This window comes from Brienomyrus brachyistius, chromosome 13 (assembly GCF_023856365.1).
Source record: "Brienomyrus brachyistius isolate T26 chromosome 13, BBRACH_0.4, whole genome shotgun sequence".
Lineage (NCBI taxonomy): Eukaryota > Metazoa > Chordata > Actinopteri > Osteoglossiformes > Mormyridae > Brienomyrus > Brienomyrus brachyistius.
The window spans coordinates 19,659,516-19,684,774 of record NC_064545.1 but is presented as its reverse complement, the minus strand read 5'-3'; the positions used below and the strand labels follow the sequence as shown (position 1 = coordinate 19,684,774).

The 25,259-nt window shown below is 43.1% G+C and overlaps 2 protein-coding genes across 4 annotated transcripts; one reads left to right on the top strand and one right to left on the bottom strand.

Moving 5' to 3' along the window:
- Positions 1-6,784: 6,784 nt before the first annotated feature.
- Positions 6,785-23,063, bottom strand: LOC125706183 (intraflagellar transport associated protein). 3 transcript variants are annotated; one of them, XM_048972755.1, is made up of 7 exons: positions 23,004-23,063; positions 19,945-20,093; positions 18,545-18,675; positions 17,521-17,589; positions 16,749-16,812; positions 13,963-14,096; positions 13,234-13,728 (listed from the first exon to the last, which is right to left on the bottom strand). In XM_048972755.1, exons 2-7 carry the CDS (start codon positions 20,075-20,077, stop codon positions 13,549-13,551), a joined length of 711 nt encoding a protein of 236 aa, XP_048828712.1. In that variant the 5' UTR covers positions 20,078-20,093; positions 23,004-23,063; the 3' UTR covers positions 13,234-13,548. The 3 variants fall into 3 exon arrangements, with proteins under 3 accessions (XP_048828713.1, XP_048828714.1, XP_048828712.1); XM_048972756.1 differs by lacking the exons at positions 13,234-13,728; positions 23,004-23,063 and adding an exon at positions 6,785-13,224; XM_048972757.1 differs by lacking the exon at positions 19,945-20,093 and having other exon boundaries at positions 13,232-13,728; positions 23,004-23,054.
- Positions 22,272-25,152, top strand: rag2 (recombination activating gene 2). The gene is made up of 2 exons (XM_048972754.1): positions 22,272-22,428; positions 23,362-25,152. Exon 2 carries the CDS (start codon positions 23,363-23,365, stop codon positions 24,965-24,967), a length of 1,605 nt encoding a protein of 534 aa, XP_048828711.1. The 5' UTR covers positions 22,272-22,428; position 23,362; the 3' UTR covers positions 24,968-25,152.
- The last annotated feature ends 107 nt before the right edge of the window (positions 25,153-25,259 follow it).

Sequence of the window (25,259 nt, the reverse complement as noted above, 5' to 3'; positions counted from 1 at the left end):
CCCCCCCCCCCCCCCAGTGTATTGTGGAGTGTGTAGGAGAGAAGGGCACAATCAGGTCACGCATGGGCCCCCTCCGAGGGACAGAGTCCCCAACCAACCCCTCATCGATTCCCGTCTCCGCTCAGCCAGCAGGAAGCTGACCCATACTGAGACGCAGCCCAAGCGGCCGGCGGGATGAAGACCCGCCACGCACGACGGGGTCCCGATGAAATACAATTCCAGTGCAATGATTAAAAATAAATAAAAATCAAAGATACTAAGAAAAAGCTCCCCTGAGGATCCGACAGGTCTCCCAGCATGTTTAGCTCTCAGGTGGTGTAAGCAAATCAACCATTTGGCTATCCTTTCATCTCAGGGGGAAAAAAACATCACTTGAATAATTCATTAATGCTTAATGCAGGTTACGTCATACAATTATAACTGCAGTCAATAGTGCGTGTATAGAAAGCTTTCCAGTTTACCTCGGTTGCATGACTAACACTGCAGATTTAACTGTTCGGGCTAAAAGACAAAAAGTCAACTCTTTTGTATGGGTACAATACAAAATACACTATAATGTCACTCAATAATCTGTGCTAAAACAGGACCACACATTTGCCCAACAAATGAAGATCCAGCTGAAAGCAAATCTTGATGGAGAGTAATTTAGCTGTCTAGATACTGCTGCCAAGTTAGCCTCAAAAATTAGCCAATCATTCCAGTCACTGAATGAGGGACATTAGCAGCCATGCAGATACACACACATTGACCATTTTCCAAAAAGTTATGGACTGTAAAATAAATGAACAGCAATATCCACTTCAACAGAGCTCATAACACCCTAATATCCCCTCATTACTTCATTCTGTTAACAGACACCAATAAAATAGTTGGAGATTGATTTATCACCTGTCAGTAAATCATAGTCACTCCACCACTTTTAAACAGAAATAAAAATGTGACATATCAGTTCTTATTCATTACATTCTTGTTACCGGGTTACTATAGAACTACTTCTTGAATACCAAGTTTTGGCCCCCATTAAAAACACTAAAAGCTTTATTAAATGTCAAAACACAATCCCCCAGATATTATTTGTGTAAGACATGGTAGTAGTTTCATATTACCTGCATTTGAATTTATTTTCGCCAAGTAAAATATTTTCTAATTAAATTACAGTTAAGAGATGCTCTCGATTTATGTCCATGTAGAACAGATACAGGAACAAAAGATTAATTGACCTGGCTACTGTTGGTGTTAGAGACCTGAGCAATGGGACATGAAATTAAATCCCAGAGGAGGCACTGCTGTGGCATGTTTTAGAAAACAACTTAGAACTGGTTTTTTATTAATAAAGCAGTTTAAAATGAAGTATGTGACAGTTATAGCTATATTAATCAAGTTATATATTGCATGTGTATCGTGTAAGTACTATGCGCTTACACACACACGGATAAGCAGGATTATATAATAAACAATTCGAGAAAGTCATCTGTCATGAGGACCACAGTGTCAAATGTCAATTAACACCAAACCCTCAATGGGGGAAATTCTTTCTATGGGTGGATGAAGCAGCTAGCAGGTAGGTTAAGACCATGGCAGAGTTTCACACTGTGTGCAGACACATATACTCCTTCACATGGGCGGGAGTGGAAAGCAAGTTACGTACTATGGTATCAAAAGGTGGTTCTTTATTATAAACTAAAAACCCCAAATCACAGCAATGTCATGCAGTCGGCAGAAACAGGCCATCTGAAAAGAAGAAATGAACAGATCTATACTGTACATTTATCACAGATCCTGTAAATCCTTCAGACACAAATATATATTTAGGGCTGCTGTATTTCGCAGGAGCTCCCATTAATTTCCTGGAGGAGTTAAGTAGTTCAAAGATCTGCTACGACATAATCCAAAGGGCATTCAGTTCCTGGCCGTGTTGTGAGCTTGGTATGTTTGCAAAGCTTCTGGTGGAATCAGCGTTTGTATTTTCTCAGGTTAATGCCCATATCATCTTGACCCCACACCTAGCACAAAAGCTGCAACTTATGGAACATCACGAACAAATACATTTTTAAAATGACATTATTTAATCAATCACAAACAAATGACAGAATTTTGGCATTTTACTTTACTTGAATAAAGTGTTTTTTGGTATAATTAGCACCAGAAATATTCTGCCAGTAAGACAAGGATTTTTGCATGTTCAGATTACAAAAAGAGTGAGTGACAGGTGTCATACAAGGGCCCAGCATCCCAGTTATTCTGCCACTCTAAATGCTGTGGAAAAACACATACAGAAATCAATTCCTAAATTTATCTGCACCTTAGAGCATCCTGCAAACTTTAGAAGTTTTAAATAGATGCAGAAGACAGAGCACACCCTCAGTGAAGAAATGAAAGGTTGGCACCTTGTCTGCTAAGCAGGAGTTTTCTGTAATTTTGGCATCAAAACCAAAAGTGGACTGGTCCTGTCGTTCCTCCTCACAGCACTAAGATACATCCAAAAGGGATGCAACCATGTGTGTAACCCCAGTCAGCCTGCTTCCTCTCATTATATTGCCCTTAAGATGCCCCTACTAGTTTATTAAGGGTATAAAATTCTCAGTGGTTCCCTCAAACACATCCCTGTTCCCATTTCTGCCTCGTGACCCAAAAGGCATGGCACCAAGGAACCAGAATAACAAAACAGACACTGTCATGCAAGTCTAAATGGCATCACAAATTTCACACACTTCATAAGCACAGCAACAAATTAGTACAAACAGTCAGAAATAGTTAGTGAGAGGCAAACATCTTACATGAAGAGATCACAGCATCACTTCTCCTCCTCTGAAGGAAACAGAAAAACAAGATTAAAGCAATGTCAGGCCATAAGTTTAAGTGGCTGCCACATAGTGCAACTGAAAAAAAATGGAGGAAAAAAAAATATTGAGCAATAGGGAAGAGTAAACGAGAGACGAGAGCTGGAAGGGTAAATTTTGGAACAATGAGAATAAATAAGAAGCACAACAAGAGATAAGTAGTATTACAAAGAAATAGCAAGACCGAGAGCAGCAAATACAGCAACACCGCCAGTCAACATACTAATAAACTCTAGCCAATATGGCCAGTTCTCCTTTTCACCAAAAACCCAGAATTCCAGTCTGATTTGCACATCTCTAAACATGTAAAAAATAAGGCCATATTCATCTATTCTTATTGATAGTTTCAGTATTCCTAAATTATGTTCCTGGCTGAATTCTAACCTTAAAAAAAGACTTCACCTTTAAATGACTCATTTCTACATTAACCTCTAAGTATCCTAAACCTCTGAAATATTCAGCCACTGACTAATTCTGAAACACTGACTACCTCCTGGCAATTTACACTTATTTATAAGCAACAAAAAGACCGCCTACTCCCAAGAACAATTCGGCGTTTTCTGTGTAATCCAAAAATCAATGTAACTGCGGTGTTTCCCATGAGCATCTGACACATATAGATTTCTGTGAGAAGAAACCAAGTACCAAAAAACCTTATATCTGAAAACAACAAACAGAAAACTTTTCACATAAGCAGAAAGGTCAAAAGCATGAGCCAGAGTTAAAAAATGACCATAGAATGAGAAGCACTATTTCTCCAGGGCTGGGAAGGAGCTTTGACAGTTGTCTTGTGAGATACTTGCGGTCCCCTGCACTCATCTACTGATAGTCTATATTCTAACACTAAGAAAACCACAAGAGCACATATTTCAAGTCCATCCACTGATATTCAAATTTTATCCAGTACAGCATATTCTAAAAAGCAATTTCAAACAAAGCATAGTAATACTAAACATCAGGGAAGTGATGCAGAGACGTGTGCATATGTATTAAGGAATACTCTGGTATATTATCTGTATGGGTGCAGAAATAAGAGTATTCAAATGACATTTTCAAAAATGTAGGTCGTTTCTCGGGATTATTATTGATTTACCCAGTGATAGCAAAAGCATCTTCAATTTTCATCTGGCCAATGTAAAATAAAATAAAAAATTCTGTCCTGATGAAAAAGACTAAAATAAATTTAAGGAAGGCTAGCAGAATATCCTTTTACCGCAAGTAGACAACTATGTGCTAATGTGACATTTATAAAGCAAAAAAAAAGAGAAAAGGAAATGCTTCATTTTGCAGTTTTTACAAAAATGTAACTCACTGATTTGTAATTTAGATTGTCTTTCTTTCACAAGCTTGAATTTCAGTCGATAACTTTGCTTTTCACCAAATGAAGCAACTTGATCACCCCACCTCGACGTTAACCCATCGAGAAAATGTCCTTACGTTTGCGTATTGCCTGTTTTCCCAGGGCACAAAATTTTAGCCAACATATTAAAAGGGAAGTAATAGTAATTTACTGTAGATGGTAGCACACGTATTTCGGGGACCAATGAGGGGGCTATGCATGTCGTCACGGGGGCACTACCCCCCCATGGTACACACCCACCCTAATTTAATTGATAAAAACCACAAGATCAATGTGCACATGATTGGGGCAGAGCAATATTTTTTATTTCTGCAAGGCTGAACTGGGTAGATGTAATCAAGGGACTACTGCAAAATGGCTCCTTATTGAGTTTTGCGAGCAGAGATAGCGGTTCGGAAATGAAAAATCTGCTTGTCTAATTTCCTGCCTGGAGTTACAGGTGCTGAAAAGCACGATTTTTTTAATGACGATGCGTATCGTTCAACCACCAACTTTCTTGGAAAACACACCTTATATAAAATTAGCCCACCCCCGTATCACTCGCTGTATACAAGATGAAAATATTTAATTAAACCTCAGCCTTGACAGCGACTCGATCCTGAAAAGGCCCATCGCTCACTATCCGTTTACGACGGCCGTTTGCTGGCTTTTGCGCCGACGCGGGGCTGCCGCCTTCGTCTGTTTTATGGACAGACCTCCGATGAAAACTCCAAGTCGTTCACAGAAAGGAATATGGCTCCAGACTCAATATTCCCATATAGTCGTTTAACACCGCCTCCGGGTTTATAAAAAACATATATAAAAGATGACCGGCATTAAAGGGGCTTTGTTGACCCTCGCATCCTACTCTTACCAATCCCGCGGAGAGTTTAACGCGAAGTAAAGGACAAGAGGACTCTCGGAGCTCATTTGTACCAACCGACTGCTCGTCTTTTCCTCAAACAAAAACAGCGCTAGTTGCAAGGCGTCCCACGAGAGAAGCGCCATGATTAACTTCCCAGTGTCAACCTTTAATGTGTAAATCAGTATACAAACAGTCTTCCAGGATGGTTCTGCCCACAGACGAGACGATGTTAATTCCTTTCCATCTTCACACTCAATTTATTGCAAAATGCTCTCGCCAATGCGTGCGAGTCTTCAGATTAGGGCCAGTAAATTAAACAAAGATCCGTGTAATAGCGCGGAGTGTATTCATGAAGATAACCTGGCAGCCCGGCCGCCATGCCACGGTTATTAAGTCTGGAAAAAATAGAGGACACACTAAAACAGTTTAATACGGGCTACGGGTTGTGGTTTTCGTCTGAAAACACGGCACTGTCTCTGTGAAAGTATTATTTCGGTTTAATTAAACGTGAGTTTTTCCCTCTCTCCGTCAACAAGGGAGAAGAAGGAATGGTGCTAGGGCAAGGCGACCAGTTTAAGTGAAATGCACCAAACAAGCCCACGTGAATCACGTAACTCTCACATCGGGATTCATTTCATTTTGCTGTACAGTTTGTTCTAGAACATACACACAAATATGACACGTCAAAGATGCTCAGATAAGCATGAAAGAACTAAATCGTTACAACCTACACTTTAGCAGTTACCTTCACCTTACGTGTATCCCATGGTAAATGAATGGCGTTCAGGCCGAGGTGATACCAGACCTGTTTTATATTGGGGGGGCGTCAGGGGCATTTCATTAAAAATGAACACAGTAAAAATGATGATAGAAAACCTTAATTCGCCAGGCTTCACTGGTATAAATGTTGGAGTGCTCCATGGACAGGTTAACTGGGTCACCCACTATAAGCGTCCAGCAAATTAAAGACATCCCAGCCCGTCACCGGGTATGCTACCCAGGCCTCGCTAAGACCCGAGCACGCCAAATTTGGATTCTTCCGAGCGTGTTAAGCGGCGCCAAAACTACGCGACGAAAATGGTGCACGGCACAGCTGCATATTGTGCCCTTAAATAGATAAGTGCTGTGTGACAAAATCGCTTTAGGCCTCACAATGCAGGGATTGTGTACCATAGTGTCTTTCTCATTGTTTGTTAAATATAGGCGTTTGTTGAATTTAAAAACTCTTTTGTGTGGTTTGAAGCATGAACATGATCCTACTCATTACACGGTGAAATAACAGGGCTGTACTGAATACGCCACGAGGTAACCCATGGCTCAACCTACACCTTGCATTGCAGCAGCGAAGTCCGTGACCCCAACTGTATCATTGACACAGGCCAAGCCCCTTGTAGGTCTTACAGGATCACCTAAACACATAATTTTCTTCCGATCACATTATGTAAATGTTTATTGTAATCGCTGTCTCAGGACTATCAATAATGTACATAATTGTCAGAGTCAGCGAAATTATTGTAGGAATGCCTTTAATGTTTCCCATCTAATGGGTTATAGCCCCCCCGCCCCCCCAAGTAAAATATGTACGATCATGCAATATTGATGCATATTGCATTACCTGTTGGTTCAGGGAATGGCTATCATGACCATAATTTAATCTCTCCTGGAAACACTTTCTTGTCTTGATTACCTGATTACTAATTAAGCTCAAGTGCATTTGCAAGATGGGAAGTTCATAAATGAGCGAGTATAATTGATTTTTATTCCAATCTTTCTTGATGACTTGGGGGTTACAGTGGACATTGTCTTATTTTAAATGGCATTCAGTACCACAGTTATGATATCATATGTCGATAGCAATGCTTGCAGACTGGGTCTTTTCCTTCAAGGGTACAGTGAAACCTTGAGATCAAATACTAAGTGTCAAAAACTTAGTTTTTTCTTTTTTTCTGAGAGGCAGTGCTGCTATTCATGATAAATTACAGTACATGGCACATAAACTGAGGAATGCTGCTGATAAAAACCATTTGCTTCCTACACAGTGAGAAGATGCTTTTATTCTTTTAGTAGGATTAGGATCATTGAAACAAGGCATAGGCTAGTCAGCAACATAGCACACTAAAACATATATGTGGCTTGCCTGCATTCCTTTTTGAGTGATGACAGGCCTGAAATTTTAAGGGTATGGGTTGATGTGCTGTATCTCACCAGAGAAAGAAATACCTCACCGCAGATTTCAAGATGCACTAACAATGAAATATTGATACGTTGACATCAAGATCTCACTCTAAATGCACAAACAAAATCACATTACATACAATCCAATATTCTGCAGGAAGTATATGTGGCAATTCACCATGAGATGTGTAAGATATGCAGTAAAATATGGAGTAAATTTCAGTAAGGAAGTGGCTGAATTTGTGTCGTTTTCCTTTTATCAGAACCATTTAGCATACAAGAACTAATGGATTGCCACACATAAGTGCCATAAATGACTGCTGTGAAGGGTGCTACAAACAATTAAACTGAACTGAATATAACTGCAAGCTGACCCATACACACTTAATAAAGTAAATAATAATGATGTATAATGGAATACTCCTCAATTCTACTTCCAGTGCTACACATTTCATCTGCTGAGCCTCTGGATCACCTGCATATTCACTTGTTGTTTTTCTGTTCTGTCCATCTTGAGAAATCATGAAACACAGCAATCGATCCATCCTTCAGCCCGACACTTGGGGTGCCACTGCAGACTGCCACCGCGTTTCGCATATTGGCAGGGCTTGACTCCTGTCAAAGCTTATTTTTCCGAGCTTGTGTTTCCCTAAGCCCTGACCAGCAGATCACACTCATGGGACAAGGGACAGGGAATTCTGGCAGGCCTCCCAAAAATAGAATCTTCACGAGGAGGTCGCAAGAGGTCAGATGCCTTTGTTTTGTAGGCTTGAAACCATTTCCAGCTTGGCCTTCTATGCAAAGTTCTTTCCATTTAGTTAACATGCATATGTGCATATATAACAGTTCCTTAAATAAAAACATTATGCAGAAGTAACTCAGCAAAATGTTCAGACAATACTTCACCGAAATCTGTCTTCACACCACGGATTCAGCCCTTGACCGTTGTGCTAGCAGATGCTGCAGAGATATCAAATTATTCAAGAGTGAAGAATTAATGACAACAAATGTCAGGAACGAGGCCTTCTCTTGTTTGAGAGAATGTAAAACAGCACCTGTTTTTCCCTAAATAAAGTGCTAAGAGGTAAAACATTAATTGCCTTTGCTAAAATATGCAATTACATAAATGAAAGATAAAAAAAATGGTGTCAGAGACTGCTGTTAATATCAGCTTTGTGTTTCTCAAATTATGATAGAAATTACATGCTGTCAGAGAACTGTGCTTCCACAGTGTTTTGTTTTGATCTGTAAGTGTGCCTGTCTCTTCCATGCTGTTCCAGATAATTATTCAAAGCAATTAATTTGGAAAAGCTCAAATGTTGTAATGACAATCACTTATCTGCATTATTCAAAGGGATGTGAAAATCCGTTTTTAATCTTCAAAGTCGAGCTGGCTCGTCTGCTCCTGCACCATTTGTTTTTACCTGCTCAACATTCCTGCCAAAGGAACCAACTGGTCAAGATTTGTAGTTCCTATAAAATTCCATATTTTGTTTATTTGTTCACTGCACACAAGATAAGAGTTTTCATGTTTTCTGACTGGCAGCCACAAGAGCTGTAGCTGTATTTGAAGGTAAAATACACCTCGCAAACATATATAATCATATAATCAAGATGTGAGTCTGGAGGGTAATGCTATGAAAACACCAGCAAGCTTGATAGAGCTGCAAAGCCACTGAAAAAAAACACACAATATCAACAAAGCAGAAATATGCAACCTCATTATTTGTGCCTCCCGCAATGCGGTGCACTATTTAATTGCAGGTTAACTCATGAATATACATGATAGCATCTATTCAAATGTTTTAATTCAAATATTGTTGTCATTCTCATACTGTAGTGCCATCTGAGGCATTAGTGTTTCACCCACCACCTGTGAACCGTAAAAATTACAGCTGGTGAATCGATGCAGCTGTTTAATTTTTTTTCCTGACTTAAAAGTTTCTGTGTATTGAGTGCCATTGAGATTAGGGTGAATACCGTTAATCCCTCTCCCCCCCCCCCCCCCCCTCCACCCCAAACCAAAAAACCCAGGCATCTCCTCTCTTTGCACACTGGATCATGTGTAGTGCTTACGGAATTCAATGCTGGTACCAAAGGGCCTTCTGTTTGACCCATGAGCCGTCAGTGTCCTGGTTTCAACAAAAGCAACTGAAAAATTTACAAAGGAAAACCTAAGAAATGTGATGAAACTCACGTTATCACAGGTCCAACTCACCCAGGGTCCAGCTGCATGGCCTAGAGGCCCAAAGAGCAGGCGGACAGCCAGACCCAAGGTCTCACATCCTGGGATTGCTGGCAGAGCCATCCTTCTCTACGGCACACCACTGGTAAGTACCCAGCACCCAGCAGCAAGACATGCTGGGTGCAGGGTAAGGAGGACGTGACACATGTGGAAACAGTGACACCGTATGGAGAAAATGTCACCTCCCCAACACATCACTTACATCAATCATAACATGGAGGCGCTCTCGCTAAAATGCAGGCTGGAATGATGCTCTCTTCTCTTTTTTTTGAATTGTAGCATAATTGCTGTTGCTGCGTTAATTCCTAAAGAAAGCTTTGTGCCCCATAACAAAAGGTAACTATAGCGTTTACAGTCCAGCCTGTGAACCTGTTTTAGCTTGTCTGTCTTTGTTAAAACTCAGAAGTCAGTAAATATTCAATGTTATTTTCATAATTTCTGCCACGACTGAGTCAGAAATCTTTACAGACACTGAAGGGAGGACCCTGTATCAAATGAATCATCATTAATAAACAGTTTAGCTCACTATCTGAATGCTTGTATCAATAAACCCAATGCAATAATCCTGTGTTGGAGCACCAACAAATGAATTTTAAAGCATAAATAAGCAAGAGTGGTTATTGGAAGCAGTGTGAATTTGTATAGAAGCCAACAGAACATATGAAACGTCAATTCAGAGAGAATTAATAGCACGAGAAATTCTAACAATTAATTAATGGAAGATAGAGAAAATAAACAAAACGACTTAATGACTAATGATTTGACAGGAACGGCTGGAGTAAAACCTACATCATGACATGCAGGCAAACCCTGCAGGCACTCTTCTGTAAACTGAGGAGTTGAAGATAAGGGGAGATACCCCCCAGGACACCCACCCAACACGCCCACCTGCCCTGAAAGGGGCCGCCAGATCACCTGGGCTGAGGGAACCGTTGGCAGCCCACAACAATCACACCTGTGTCAGGGGTTTCCCTCCTGCCTCCCCCTCCCAACTCGTACTGCAACAACCGAAGCCCTGCGGCAGTGCAGATCAGTCACTCGACGGGGTGCTTCTCGCGGCGGGGGCCCCACCTGCCCGACAGCCCCAACCTCCATCTCCACCTGCTGGAGAGGCCTAGGTACGCTGACATTTAGCACAGACGATAACTGTCATCTCCGCAAGGCCAGAGACGCGCAATTAACATGGGCAAACTGGGCCGTGGGGCTACGCGTGAACTGGGACTGCAACAGCACATCTGCAGAGAAGGAAAAATTCATCTAAAGTCAATGCATAGCAGTACAATCCATACAGCTGTCACAGGAGGGGTAAAGCTTCCCCATCCTTCATCCTCGGGTGGAGAGCCCGTGACAGTCTGACAAAATATTCCAGTCACTCCAACTGAGCTATTTCATTTGAAGAGTGCTTTCTGCCATTTCGTCAGTATCAGATCACATCATATCCTATCACGCCGAGCCTTACTGAACTGTGTTCCATTTCAAGGTACGAATCGACACCGCATTGCATCATCGAGTCAAGATTTACACTTTTAAAGATTGAAACCGACTGAATTTTCCCTGCATAAAACAGGCCATCCATCCAGCAATAGTGAAGCAGTAAAAACATGTCTTTATATTAGACACCAGCAGTTTCTTTCCTTTCCCGTTTCATAGGAGCAGGAATGATAACATACATATGCTCCCTTTTTCAGCTATTTTTCACAATATATTAATGGTCCTGTTTATGTGTTACAATAGCCCAAGACACAGGCTTGAAATGAACTACGGCAAACTATGCTATGATGACATAAATGATAGGCTTGCCTAATACATAAATCAACTATACGGTTTTTAATGTTCTATTCCAGCACCCAAGGAGACCAATTAGAACATCGTTTGTGAATGTTGCCCTTTTCCCAGAATGGTTCTGTGTGCCCAGTCTGACATAAAATTAAGCATTTTTGGGGAGGGGGGGGAGGTATATCTCAGTTGGTTAGTGATCTATGCCCACGTCTGTAAGGTCATAGGTTTAAATCCCTTTGCTGACAGATATATTATATCACTGTTAGGCCCTTGAGCAAGGCCGTTAACCCCAACAGCCCCAGGGACTTGTACGCTGCTTTGGAAAAATGCATCACTTAAATGCAATTTTAATCCGTATTTGTAAGTACTTAACACCCGGACCACAGCAGACAATTAAATAAGCAAATATTCCTACAATACAAGTAGAAATATCCTATGAAAGAGATTCACTTTGTGATAATGTGTTCTCTCTATGCATGAATGAAACAGAGAATCTGATATGTGGTTGAGGCCTGGTCATAAATTACAGGGGGGGGGGGGACTATTCCTTCCAATAATGAAAACCGGCCAATACAACCTCCCCAACAATCATGTCTCCCCCTAAATGGGGGGAGACCTCAAGCCCCCCCCCCCCCCCACTGTTCAAACCAAAGTCACACCCTTGACTGGAGCAATCAGCTGTATCCCAGTGACCTCACTGTGGCACCTGACAGGCCAGTTCATGGCCACCCCTCCCCCCACCCCCCTCCTATTTCAGTTTGATCATCTGCTGATTCCATTATTCACAGTGAAGCGCCAATCTGCATAACGGAAGCTTTGCTCAGAGTGGTCTGAGAACGTGTGCTGTAAAAGAAGGAAACGACTGACTACATTTTTTTTTGCTTTATAACTTTAATATTAAACCCAGAAAAAATATCACTCCGTAGCTCAGAAGAGGTTTTGTCCATTACTGCCTTGCTCCACTCTCCAAAACAGCCACCTCCAGATTCAGAGGCGTCAGGAACAAGCATAAAAATACTTAAGCTGAAATATTATGCGCACAGTTCCCCATCTTCTTTAAAAAGTATGCGAAATGTCATTTTGCCAAGTACTTTGTCCAAAGGCCTGCATGTCGCACTCCCTCAAACACACTTACACACAAACAACATGCCTGCTCACTGGCCTACAAGCCACACCTGAATCAAACCAAGGAAAAACAGCTCTCAGAAACCATGCAAAATCTCTAACATGGCCAAGAAACTTTTGAACGTATTGTAAAGAATTGGGGAAAAGTACCCGCTAAATATCATACCGCACCAGTCAAAACACTGCCCCTCCATCTCTCCATCCATCCTCTGAAGGGTAATCCTGGTCAGGATCATTGGGGGGGGCTATTATGTGGGCGGGATTTGAATTCCCAGCCCTAAAGGGTATGAGGCAACAGTGCTACCCACTGAGCCGCTAAGCCCCCCTCCCACAGCATCACACGAAATGTAGTGAACTGCGGCCCCATGAGGTTAGGGAAGCACACAGGTACATTTTTAAATTCACCACTCCACATTGCAGACTGTACTTGCACACTTTACCGTTTTGCACTACTGCATATACAGTGGTGCACTGAAGAAGGGTGAGGTGAGACAAAAGCTCCATTACAGGGTCAATTACGGGCATGCAAGTGATGTCACCCAAACCAGACACAAATCAATCTCTGCACACTGCACTGCCGTCTGCTTGGCAGTGAAGCTGTCGATCTGTCTGATGTGGGAGACCTACGAGCAGCAGCAGAGTTAGCAGAGACCCAAGCACAGCAAGAGAGACGGTGGCCCATTCTGCAGCAAGTCAGTGAGGAGCTACTCATAACTGCACAACGGGTAACTCCCCTAATCCCCCATCAGTGTGGCCAGCAGCTACTTCAGAGCACTGGATGCTTCTGGGACAGCACAGCATGGTCATAGTCAAAGTTCTCATCCAAAGTAAAGGGCTGAACTTCCTCTGGCGCCTCCTGGGGGAAGGGCGGGGAAATACGTCATCAGAATTACTACAGGTTTCAAAGGAGGAGAGTCCACTGAACTACGAGCCAGTCAGCAGAACAATTAACAAAATGAACAAGAGAAACAGAACTAAATTGTACAAAGAAATACTCAAACAAGAAAACATGTATATTTTACTTGCTTCCATGCATAATTGTGTCTTTAAAAGGCATGTCATATATATAGAACCAGTCAAAATCTGGACACACCTGCTTTTAATGCATTGCTATGTTACTCACCTTGCTGTAAAAGCCCTCAAGGCAATGAAGTAATATGTATCAAATATTTCAACAACATCAAAAAAAAATCTTAAATTTTATACTCATCAAAATAGCCCCCTTTTTGCTTTGATGACCGCATTGCAGACTCTTGGCATTCTTTTCAGCCAGCTTACAGCCCCCTGGAATGTTTCTCCAACAGTCCTGAAGGTTGGCTACCTTGCTTTTACTCTTCAATCCGACTCCTCCCAAACCAAACTGTGGGGATTGTGGAGGCTAAGTCATCTGTCACAGCACTCCGTCTCTTTACTTATTTACAAGATAATAGTTCTTACCCAACCTTATGGTCATTATCATGCTGAAACACAAATAGTTTTCAGTAGGCGCGTCCAGACTTTTGACTGGTACTGTATGTAAGAGTTCCATTTGTTGAATTTGTTCTGTCGTGAAGTTGAATGGGCTCTATTCTCACATGACATCCAGAGGCCTCACCTGGCTTCCAGGAGTTGACCTTTGGCCCTGGTCTGGGTTCAGGGCTACCGTATGAAACTCCAGCGTGGTGTGGTGGCAGACGGAGGCCGTGCAAAGGAGACCCTCTTCTACTTCACCAGGCAGTGCCATCTGATCTAAGGACAAACAGTGAATATGCAGGGCTGAGGGTATGGAGAAATGCTGCACTTCTAGAAGCCAGCCGAAGCGAATCAGTAATCAGCGTCTCTCATCACAGCGTGCAGAATGTGATACATATTGGTTTCCTAGGCAACCCTTAACATGCATGTACAAAAACTCAGTATGCTATAATGCCCCAGACACCATTCTAATCATGCTAAAGATAACATTCATCCTTTCCAAACACATGTTCCCAATCAACCAGAGCTTAAGAGACAAGCTGATACTGGGGGATATGGAAACTCTGGGTCACCAACAATGACTGCTACTGTACTTTATTTTTTTTTGAGTGCCAGACATATTCTCCACACGGTGACTTAAGCAGGACCGAACTAGCAAACACAGAAGATGAGTCTTGGACTGCAGAAACACATCGGCACAGCGGTGACCTTTAACGAGCACTGAAAATCAGACGGTCATCTCTCCAGAAGGGCCCCAAGTGCAGGAGCTGGATAACGTGAAGCAACTCAACGAAAAGCAGAGGGGAGAAGAAAGGCAGCGGAACGAGCGCAGACTTTGATAAACACCTAACAAAGCATCTGCACGAATTATGCCCCCATCAGAAATAAATAAAAAAAAAAAAAGATAATTGTCAAATGTAAATGATTATATATGCAGGTACATTAACAAAAAGACAATTTCAATAAATTAAAAATATTGACAGCCACCCCGCAGCCTCTCCCACAAAGTCCCACGGCAGCCCCTCTTTCAGTTTTTGGCAGTAATAAAGGCAACGAAGGTCCTAATTAAACAGCTAATTACTCTCTCAGTGGAAGCAACTCGTTAAGTTTAAGGCCAGGACGACAGTCCTCAGAATATGCCTAGGCAGATGGGAGATAAACTTGAGCTGGGTGTATGTGTGCGGGGGGGGGGTGGGCTTCTGACAGACTGGGCCCAGATGTGTGGGGGTTGTGGGTTCAAAAACAATGCAGGAGGCAGTAATTGGGGCACAACACAAGCCCTGGAACAGGTGTCTCACTTCCCACAGCATTGTGGGAAATATAGCACCTGACTCACCGTGATCTGGCACCTCAGTGGAGGGGGTAAAGTCAGATGAGGGGTCCGTATGTTTATTACAGCAGAGTGACTATTTGCCTTGAGAAAAACTCTGATTATAAAGATCATCAAGTAATTAAAAGTCTCAGAATTAAGTCCTGAATGCTGAAAGTGTCCTTGTCAATCCATCTCAGGCAAATCTCAGTTAATCTATTACTTCCAGTGTCAAACGTTCAAGACATCGATCCGGCAAAGGACCCAATTATGCAATTCCAAGACTTAGCACAGGCCTCACAGTCTTCAAGATGTCCCCCCCCCCCCCCCCCCCAATCTTCTCAAGTTCACTGCGGCAGATTAATAATCATCCATGTTAATCGGGGTGAAGTTCAGAGTCAGTCTTTCCATTATCCGGCTCGTCTGACTGGCAGGGGACAGAAGCCATCAGCGATTTCTCTTCTCTCAGAGGCACATTCTGAATTACAGATCTGTCTGCGTTTTCCTCCCAGAACCTAAACGTGATGGAGGGTATTCGAGGCGATGGTCCCAACATGAAGGTCTTGCAGGCCTCATTAATTAAAGGTCATGACAATTCAGGGTGAGACTCGTCCAGCTGTCAGACGGTCGTGTTTCATTTATCGAAAAACTAAGATAAAGCAAATATTAAGGCACACTCTCTGTATGTTATCGCCCTCACCCGTAATCAAAGGCCAGCTGAAATGAATCTAGCAAATATTCCAAATGGTCGCTAATGCATTTAAATAAGCTTCAACAACCGCCCTGATTGGAGCAATGGCACATAGGCAACAAGGGCTGAACTATGCTAACTATAAGCTGAACCTTACAAGAGCAAATGCAGGGGAAAGAAATGAAGAACTCAAATTCTACACATGGAAAATATTTCTATAATATATCTCTAAAGAAAATGCTATAGTACTGGGGCTTACTGGGTTTTGATGGCCCGTGTTACGATATTTCAGCTTTATGATGGGTATTCCAATTCCATTCTCTTTTTCACTTTCAGTACATTATTCAATAAATACTTGCATGGGACATTCAATGCATAATAAAAAAGACTTTGTGTTAATGATTTTGCCCAACTGCAGGCTAATGTAAGTGTCCTGAGTCTAGGCCATGATGTTTGATAGGTTATCTGTACTGTATCAGAATGCATTCGCCTTACGATTGGTTTATTGGAACATAACCTCATTGTAACCTGGGGTGGGGGCGTACACTAAATGTTTTATGTTTCCCAGAAGGGTGCCATGCTTTGATATTTCCATCCATCACAGGGCACACGCACGATCCCACACCACGGGGAATAAAGACATGCCAATTAGCCTAACTGCCTGGATTTGGACTGTGGGATGATACGGAGGAAAACCCACACAACACAGAGAACATGCCAACCCTGCACGAGAGAGGAGGCTGGATTCACACCACCGACACTGAAGGTGCTATCCACCAATTCACAGTTCAGCCATTTTTTTTATTTAATGTTAGATTTCATCAAGATAGTGACTATGTAAAGAAAATAATGGTGGGGGTCACAAAAATGCATAAGTCAAACTGCGTTAAGAAAACAAAAAGCTTCACGACTGGTTTAAGACAGTTACCTGAATTCAAACTGAGATCTTCCTCTTCACGGCTGAAGTCTGAGACATCCAGGTAGTTGTCAAACTGCATGCAAAGAAAATATCTCTGTAAGGAATTCCTCAGTGTTTTATGGGGCATCTTAGCAAGAAATGGACCTTTGGGTGAGAATAGTACCATGTGTCTAAGCAGGGTGTGCCGCTCAGCCATCACTGCCGTGTCCTAATTGTTACCAAGATACCAAGTCGGCTCACTGGCCCTGTGTACACTTGGTCGTAAAACACGTCTTGGGTGATTGGATTGCAAGTGGACAGTGCAAAACACAAGTGTAAGCGACCACCAGTACACATTCAATACATTTACAGGGACACTAAGAAAATCTAATTATTGTGTTAGACCGACTAAAACCGGAATTTTAAAGTACATGTAAACATGTCGGTCCAGCTGAAACCGCACTAAATCGAACTGCTCCAAGTCAGACTAAGACACCCAGACAATGTGACTGGGAGTCAATTTACTCCTGCAGGTATACGTTCAGTCGGACTCAAACACTGGCCTACATGCTCTGGGCATGCTCCACCGCCTTTCCTGCAGTGGAAAACCAAAGCGAGCTGGATCCACACTGTAACCAGTCTCTTTTTGCAGTGCTGGTCAGGTACGGCTCGGTTCCTGCACGCCAGTGGCAAAGCGCCAAAACATACCGAGCACCATAAATCACATCCAGGCCTGAAGTCTGGTTTCTAGGGTCTTCTTGACTTTTTATTTGTAGTCATAGAGATTTGGATACCTACGCACCTTCACCCCCCCAGGGGGGCGCGCTCCAGTCACGCACCCACCCACTGTCACGCCTTTGTCCAGCACATGCTGCAACCAAAGCAAAGAATTATTTATTTAGGGAAACACTAAGATGCACCTATATGTGCTTTACAAGTTCATTTATTTATGCGTTTTTATTTTTTCTCATAACACCTTGCGCCCGACAAAGAAAACTGAACTAAGAACTACAGAACTCAACAATTACTGCTCCGCACTTCTGCTAAAAGAGAGGTGACAGGAGGTAATGGTTCAGGAATTTAATTTTTGTCTAAAAAGCCGCAGCTTGAAATCCCTAGAGAAGCCTCTGCTATACGCTTCAACAAGGTACATAATGTGAATTGCTTCAATAAATTACCCTGCTTTTTAAATGAATTGTAAAGTGTCAGACTCCGCGTCCTTAGGGTAAAGGTATATGCTAAAAAGCCAAATAATAATTCAGTACTAGTAAAACCAATTTATTTGAAACTAAACACACATTTGTTTTTTATAATGTTAAAGTGTTCAGAATGAATAATTTCCTATATATCCTCAAGGCTACATAAAACACCATCTGCAGCTGGGATATTTTTGTCTTGTTCCATTAAAGACTAATTGTAGAGCATTCTGCAGCCTTTTTACTGTGTACGGGCAGACTGAGGCGTGAAGGGGCTTCAGGAGTATAAACAGCAGCCTCCTGTCAGGTTTCTGCACATTCAGCTTTCAGGCAAACTGCACTGGAGGCCACAGAGAACGTGACACAAGACCAGACCTGGTATTTGCATCATTCTAGATGAAGGTGCGTATTGGCATTTCATCACCATCCGGCAGTCTGGATGATGGACACACATCCAGCACTTGTGAGTGCATGCACAGCTATCAAGAATGCATGTATGTATAGTCACTCCGCAACTGCCTGCTGCCCTGCTTTGGGAAAAGGCTACAGGGTCTAATCTCAAGAATGCCCCCCCCCAGACTGAGCTCTAACCACAAGTGTTTTCAGTAACAGTTAATACTTAGCTACAACCTCATCTTGACACTTATCACCCAGCCATTCTCCCTCCGCCATGTCTGTCTTCGCCCCATTTTGCATCCCACTAGCTGTCTGGCGGGGGTTCAATCCTGATGCCAAGTCCAACTGTCCATTTGCAGCGCCTCCTGGAGGAAAGGAGCCAAATGAAAATTTGTGCTATTATCTGCTACCTAGAAAACGCGAACAAGCAACATGTAAAGCATATGCAATATAACAGTTTTGACAATAACAGGTAAACAGGAAGGTGGGCAGATATAATTTACTGCTCGCTAGGGGAGGGGCGCTACTTTTTTGCAGAAGATATTTATACCGTTACCATATAAATATATACACTTTATGGACAAAAGTATTGGAACACTTGGATATTACACACAGGAACTTTTATGACATTCCATTCTAAAACCATAGGAATTATTTGATAACTGTGGCATTTATCAAGTCATTGTAATATTTGGAGTTTCAGGAACCTTGAAATTGCTGTGAACATTTTGAAATGAACAGCCAGTGTGGGAGCCAGCCATGACTGATGCAGTAGCACTATATGTAGTGTAAACGAAGTCAACAAGAGGTAAATTACCCACTAAATGCTAATGTGGAGTTGGTACCCCCGTTGCAGATATAGCAGCTGCCACTCGTCTGGGGAGGCTTTCCACAGGATTTTGAAGTGTGTCTGTGGGAATGTTAGCCCATTCATCCAGAAGAGCATTTGTGAGGTCAGGCACTGATTTTAGATGTGAAGGCCTGGCTTGTCTTGATACGCATGCCAAACTGTTCCCACAAAGATGGAAGCATAGAATTGTTCAAAATGTGCAAACCAAGAAATATTGGGCAATTATATGCTTCTAACTTTGTGGGAACAGTTTGGGGAAGGTCCTTGACTGGCTTGAACAGAGCCCTGACCTCAATCTCATCGAACACCTTTGGGATGAATTAGAATGGAGATTGCGAGCCAGGCCTTCACGTACAACATCAGTGCCTGACCTCACAAATGCTCTTCTGGATGAACAGGTAAAAATTCCCAAAGACACACTCCAAAATCTTGTGGAAAGCCTCCCCACAAAAATGGCAGCTATAACAACTGCAAAGGGGAACCAACTCCATACTGATGCCTGTGGATTTAGAATGGGATGTAATAAAATTTCCTGTAGCTGTAATGGCCAGGTGTCCCAGGACTTTGGTCCATATAGTGTGTCTGTTTGCTTAATTAATTCAGGGAACGTACCCTACTTAAGTACAATATTGGGCCCCTTCCAGTCACAGCTTCAAGAACACAAACAGTACTCTACCTTATGACCCCAAGTTATGAATGGATGATATCTTCTCCAGAAGTGACAGAGCATGAAAGAGTCACATAACTAAACTGAGTTCTAAAGAATTACAGGTGTGATGCTCACCTGCTGGGAGGTGTGTGAAGGAGCTCAGAAAGCCCTCGTAGGTCTGCTCAGAGGAGCTACAGAGGAGCTCCAAGGTGCTCACCACCGCCTGCTCATAGGCCGCGACACCGGCGCCACTCGGCACAACTGGCATCCCGCCTCACACCTGTCTGAACCCAACGGCAGCGCACAGTCACCGGGAGAGGCCAGGCAAATGGCTGGAGGGGGCACCACACTGTCACATTTTCCCCGCTCGCGGCCGAGTCAGTTCAGTTCCAATTGCCAAGAACACTTTCTAAAATAGTTTACAGAAATCTCTAGAGAAGACAAGAGCAAAACTCCTTGACCTGGCCAGCATACACAGAAAAAAACATTTCTTTCCAAAAAGGCTTTCCACTAGAGAAAGTGGGTGGTGGGAGCAATACATAACAATGCACAAAGCTAAAATAACCATTTCAAATGTAACTACCGCCCCCCTCAATTTTACTCTTCAATCTACAGCAGTCTAAAGAACAGCCAAGACGACACAAAGTACCGGACAGCGGAGAAAACACCATAGCTACATGCTCCGTTTCATCTCCATTACCCATCAGCTAAAGTCACTACTGCCTGTCTCCTGAACAGATTTGCATTCTACAATTCAAGGTTTTTTATTTTTGAACACAATGTTCTGAACATCTTTCCGCCTAAACTATACTAATGGTCACAAGAAGCAGAGAGGGTCAGGCCATAGAAAGGAGGTAGGAGGCTTGATAATACGCAACAATACTGGATGTACTTTCTCTACATGAAAAAGGATTGAGCATCACTGAATGTCTGAATGTCTTTTGTGGCCAGAACAGCATGCAGGCTAAATTCTTTTTAATACCAATCACAAGTACACTAAATACTATAGAAGCATGCAATTAGTGAAATATCGAACAGAAACTGTGGCATTCATCAATTCATTCCAATATTTGGAGTTTCAGGGACTGTGAAAATGCTGAACAGCCAGTGTGGGAGCCAGACATTACTGATGCAACAGCACTATATGTAATGTAAACTACGTCAATAAGAAGCAAATTACCCATTAAATGGCAACAGGATAGCATCTCTTGGCTGTGACCCCGTACCCCAAACCAGCTCCCCAAACAGAGGAACAGAGACTAAATGCACACATTCCCCTCACAGAGTGGAGACGCAGGTGCGTGGCTGTTTATCTTTCGACTTCTAACGATCTTTTCGGGTTGCTGTGGCCGCAGTCCTGTTTTGCGTGCTCCTGTGCGTCTCCCACAATAAAAAAAAACAAAAAAAACAAGATGCTTTCGAGAGCCGTACAGCTGCCCCTGCGTACGAGTGGCTCCTCCCGGGTGAAACGGAGTGAAGAGAGTTAATGAAAAACAGGACGCCACGTAAGAGCATATTTTTCAGGCCGCTGTGCTCACAGCGGATAATGTGGAGGACGGGTTCACTGCAGGTGGAGAATCTCCCAGTTTTATGGGCATATATATGGAGCCATAAAATAAAAAAAAGTGGGGATTCTGGGAATTATATCCCAATGAGTTTCACTATTACGCATTACATGGGGAACATTAAAGCAAACACTGGGCGAATCTGCAGCAAAATCACTACTTAAAAACTTTTCAGAAAGTATGTTTCCAGAGACACTTTGCGTTACACTTTATGGACGAGACACAAACGGCTTCACTGTAATTAATCACCAACGCCATGCAGAGGATTAACTACAAAGTTTACAAGCTAGTATCACGCACGACCATAATTACACAAGCTCTATGTGCCAGTTTACATTCTGTGTTACGGAATTCTCCATTTTTCTCTTCTTCCAATGTGGCCCTTGGTGACAGGCAGACCTGTTCTCTAGCACTGGAGCACAGTTTTTTGTATTCTACACTAATGTGAAGTAGGTAAAGAGGACACCTTTAAATACTGAACACAACCCTCACAGCTAAGTAGATAGATACTCACTATAACATGAGCCATCCAAGGGCATGGACCGGCTTGATAAATTGGGTACAGTATTTCCTTTCTGCATTTCTCTTCTTGACCTTTCAAGGCCCCATCATTCATCCGTTTAATTCACCTCATCAGCCACAAGAAATCATCCCCTTCATTTTTATGATGTATCACTTACTTATTTCAAAGACGGGTGATTTGTGCATGTTTTTTCAATCATTCCTATTCGGCACGTACAAATTTTGGTGGGCTGTACGGGAAAATATACACCATGAGCTACTAAGAGTTACAAATACCCTGAAAAAGTGTACTGATGCATTAAATAAATTTGGTTCTTAACAACATTAACACTATACTATAGCTGACAGGATTCAAAGACAACAGAGGAAGAAACGCTGTATGCCCACCTACTTCGCTCAGCAGTCAGGGGCCGTTAACCTCACCATCTGTGTACTGTCAGTAGGACTAGCATAGCTTTACGCATAGCCTGCCACTTACCAGCACACGACTGTTACCAAGCTGTCTTCAGTGACACTGGGAAAGTCCAAAAAGGTAAGAAGCGATGCCAACTCGCATGAAATACTAAACCACACAAAATTTATCCACCAACCGTCATCACATACATGTGCAACCAGGCAACAGCCAAATTCTTGTAATTTTAAAAAATGTGACATTGCCTAGGTGATATATAATAATATCAGAATGGTGCATAACTACAGTATCTCGCATGCAACACATGTTGCGAAAATTTTATTTCAAAATGTTGTTCGAGTGCATCAGAGGTTAAAAATACTGTAATGAAGGTTTTAGGAGCAACGGTACAAAAAGTGAGCTAAACGCATCTCATATCGTACATTATCTTGATGCATTAAACCAATCCATGAACATTTTACAGTGAAACGAGCAGCCGACGACGTTACACCATCGTGTTTACCAGCCTGCTCAGCTTCAGAGTTTCCACGTTAGACCAGTTTCACATTAATAACAGACATGTTTGCTATAGTTCTGTTTAAGATTTTTAAGCCTTATGTATATTATGAATGGGCGTGATTTATGTCTATGATGGGACGTACATTCTCTTAATTATGATCAATATTTAGGTAGTACAGGAGGTTGCGATACAATACCTTAGAACCGTCTGTCCTATCCCCGGGAAAACATAAGCAATGAATTCTGGGAAATGTTGTTTCTTGTCCCTTAAACAAAGGCGTAAATATGGGGGTAAAAACTACATCCCATAAGTCCTATAGCCGTAGCCGTACTGTCCGCCTGTCAAATTGTCATAGGCAATATAGGGTTCCGGGGTGTTCCGTTTCAGTAAAGACGAATGACGCTGAAACATTAAAAAGTTAAAATTAAGTAAGCGTATATAAAAGTTTAATGGATGTCATGTTTTAACGAGTGAAAATATAACATTTTTATGTCCTTTGTGTCCTTGTGATTAAAATACATGAACTCATGTCTCCCACTATTCCCCCACTGCAGTATGACCTTACAGCCAGTGAGTGCAGTGAACTGTGCAAGCCTTCTGCAGCCTGGATGTTCCTTACTGTCACTGGATGGGGACATTTTCCTGTTTGGGCAGAAAGGCTGGCCGAAGCGCTCCTGTCCAACAGGGATTTTTATGGTGCGTTTGAAGACGGGAGAGCTCAAGTTGCGTCCTATCTCCTTCTCCAACGATTCCTGCTACCTTCCTCCATTGCGCTGCCCTGCTGTGGCCCACCTAGAGCCTTGGGGCTCTGACCCAGAGTGCTACCTCATTCACGGAGGCCGCACTCCCAACAATGAGATCTCTGGAAGCCTGTACCTTCTGAACCAGGACAGCCGCGGCAGCAACCGCAAGGTGACACTGCGCTGCCAGGAGAAGGAGCTGGTGGGAGAGATGCCAGGACCACGATTCGGGCACACGGCAAGTGTGGTGTACAGCCGGGGCAAGCGAGCCTGTGTCCTGTTTGGGGGTCGCTGCTACAGGCCACCGGGCGAACGAACCACAGAGACATGGAACTGCGTGGTGGACTGTCCTCCACAGGTGTTCCTCATAGACCTAGATTTTGGCTGCTGCTCCTCCCATATTGTCCCAGAGCTCACTGACGGGCAGTCGTTTCATGTGGCGCTAGCACGGGATGATTGCGTCTACATTTTAGGGGGCCACAATCTGTCCTCGGACACCCGGCCTGTACGTCTGCTCCGTATCCAGGTCCAATTACTCTTAGGTGGCCCGGTGCTCTCATGCGACATCATGGACAATGGCCTCTCGCTGACCAGTACCATCACTGTCAAATCAGGTCCCGGCCATGAGTACGTGGTCCTGGGCGGCTACCAGTCTGAGATCCAGAAACGGCTGGAGTGCAACAACGTGGTGCTGGATGATACCGGGATCCACATCGAACCCAGAGATCCACCTCCATGGACTGGGGAGATCACCCACAGCCGTACCTGGTTCGGGGGGAGCTTGGGGAAGGGGAGTGCCTTGATCGGGGTGCCCACCGAGGGAAGATCAGCCCAGCCAGACGCCCACAGCTTCTACCAGGTGAGCTTCCAGATGGAGGGAGATGGAAGTGGTGAGGAAGCAATGCAAGGGTGTAGCCAAGAATCCACTGACTTTGAGGACTCCGCCCCTCTTGAGGACTCTGAGGAGCTGTACTTTGGCCGTGAGCCTCACGAGTTAGAAGATAGCAGTGATGATGGCGAAGGCGACATCTACAATGAAGAGGATGAAGAGGACGAGTCCCAAGCGGGTTACTGGGTGAGCTGCTGCCTGGGCTGCCAGGCGGATCCCAACACATGGGTGCCCTACTATTCCACCGAGCTGCACCGGCCTGCCATGATCTTCTGCTCCGGGGGGGAGGGTGGTCATTGGGTTCATGCCCAGTGCATGGACATGACTGAGACTCTACTCTTGAAGCTCTCCCAGAACAGCAGCAAATACTTCTGCCTCGACCATGGGGGCATGTCGCGGAAGGAGATGACGCCACCACGCACTGCCACACCTTTGAAGCGTGTAACAATGAAATCACAGCACCGTAAGGCCCCCATACGCCTCAGGATGACCCCCACCAAGAAGAGTTTTCTCAGAAGGCTGTTTGATTGACCCGGTACTTGACTGTAATTTCCGTACATTCCCCATGACTCTGAATAGGACAAGAGGTTACAGAAAACGGATGGGACTGTAACATGCCGATTGACAGAAGGAAATGCCTTTTATTTTAATACGCTTTTACTTAATTTTATAGCCTATATCTTTTTTATGTGAATTCATTGCCATTTGCAATCCTATATATGCATAATATTGTAATGAGTGTCTAAATGAAATACATAAATAATAAAGTTGGTTATGTCATTTTCAGACTTGGAGTTTCATCTATATACATAAAATATTATAG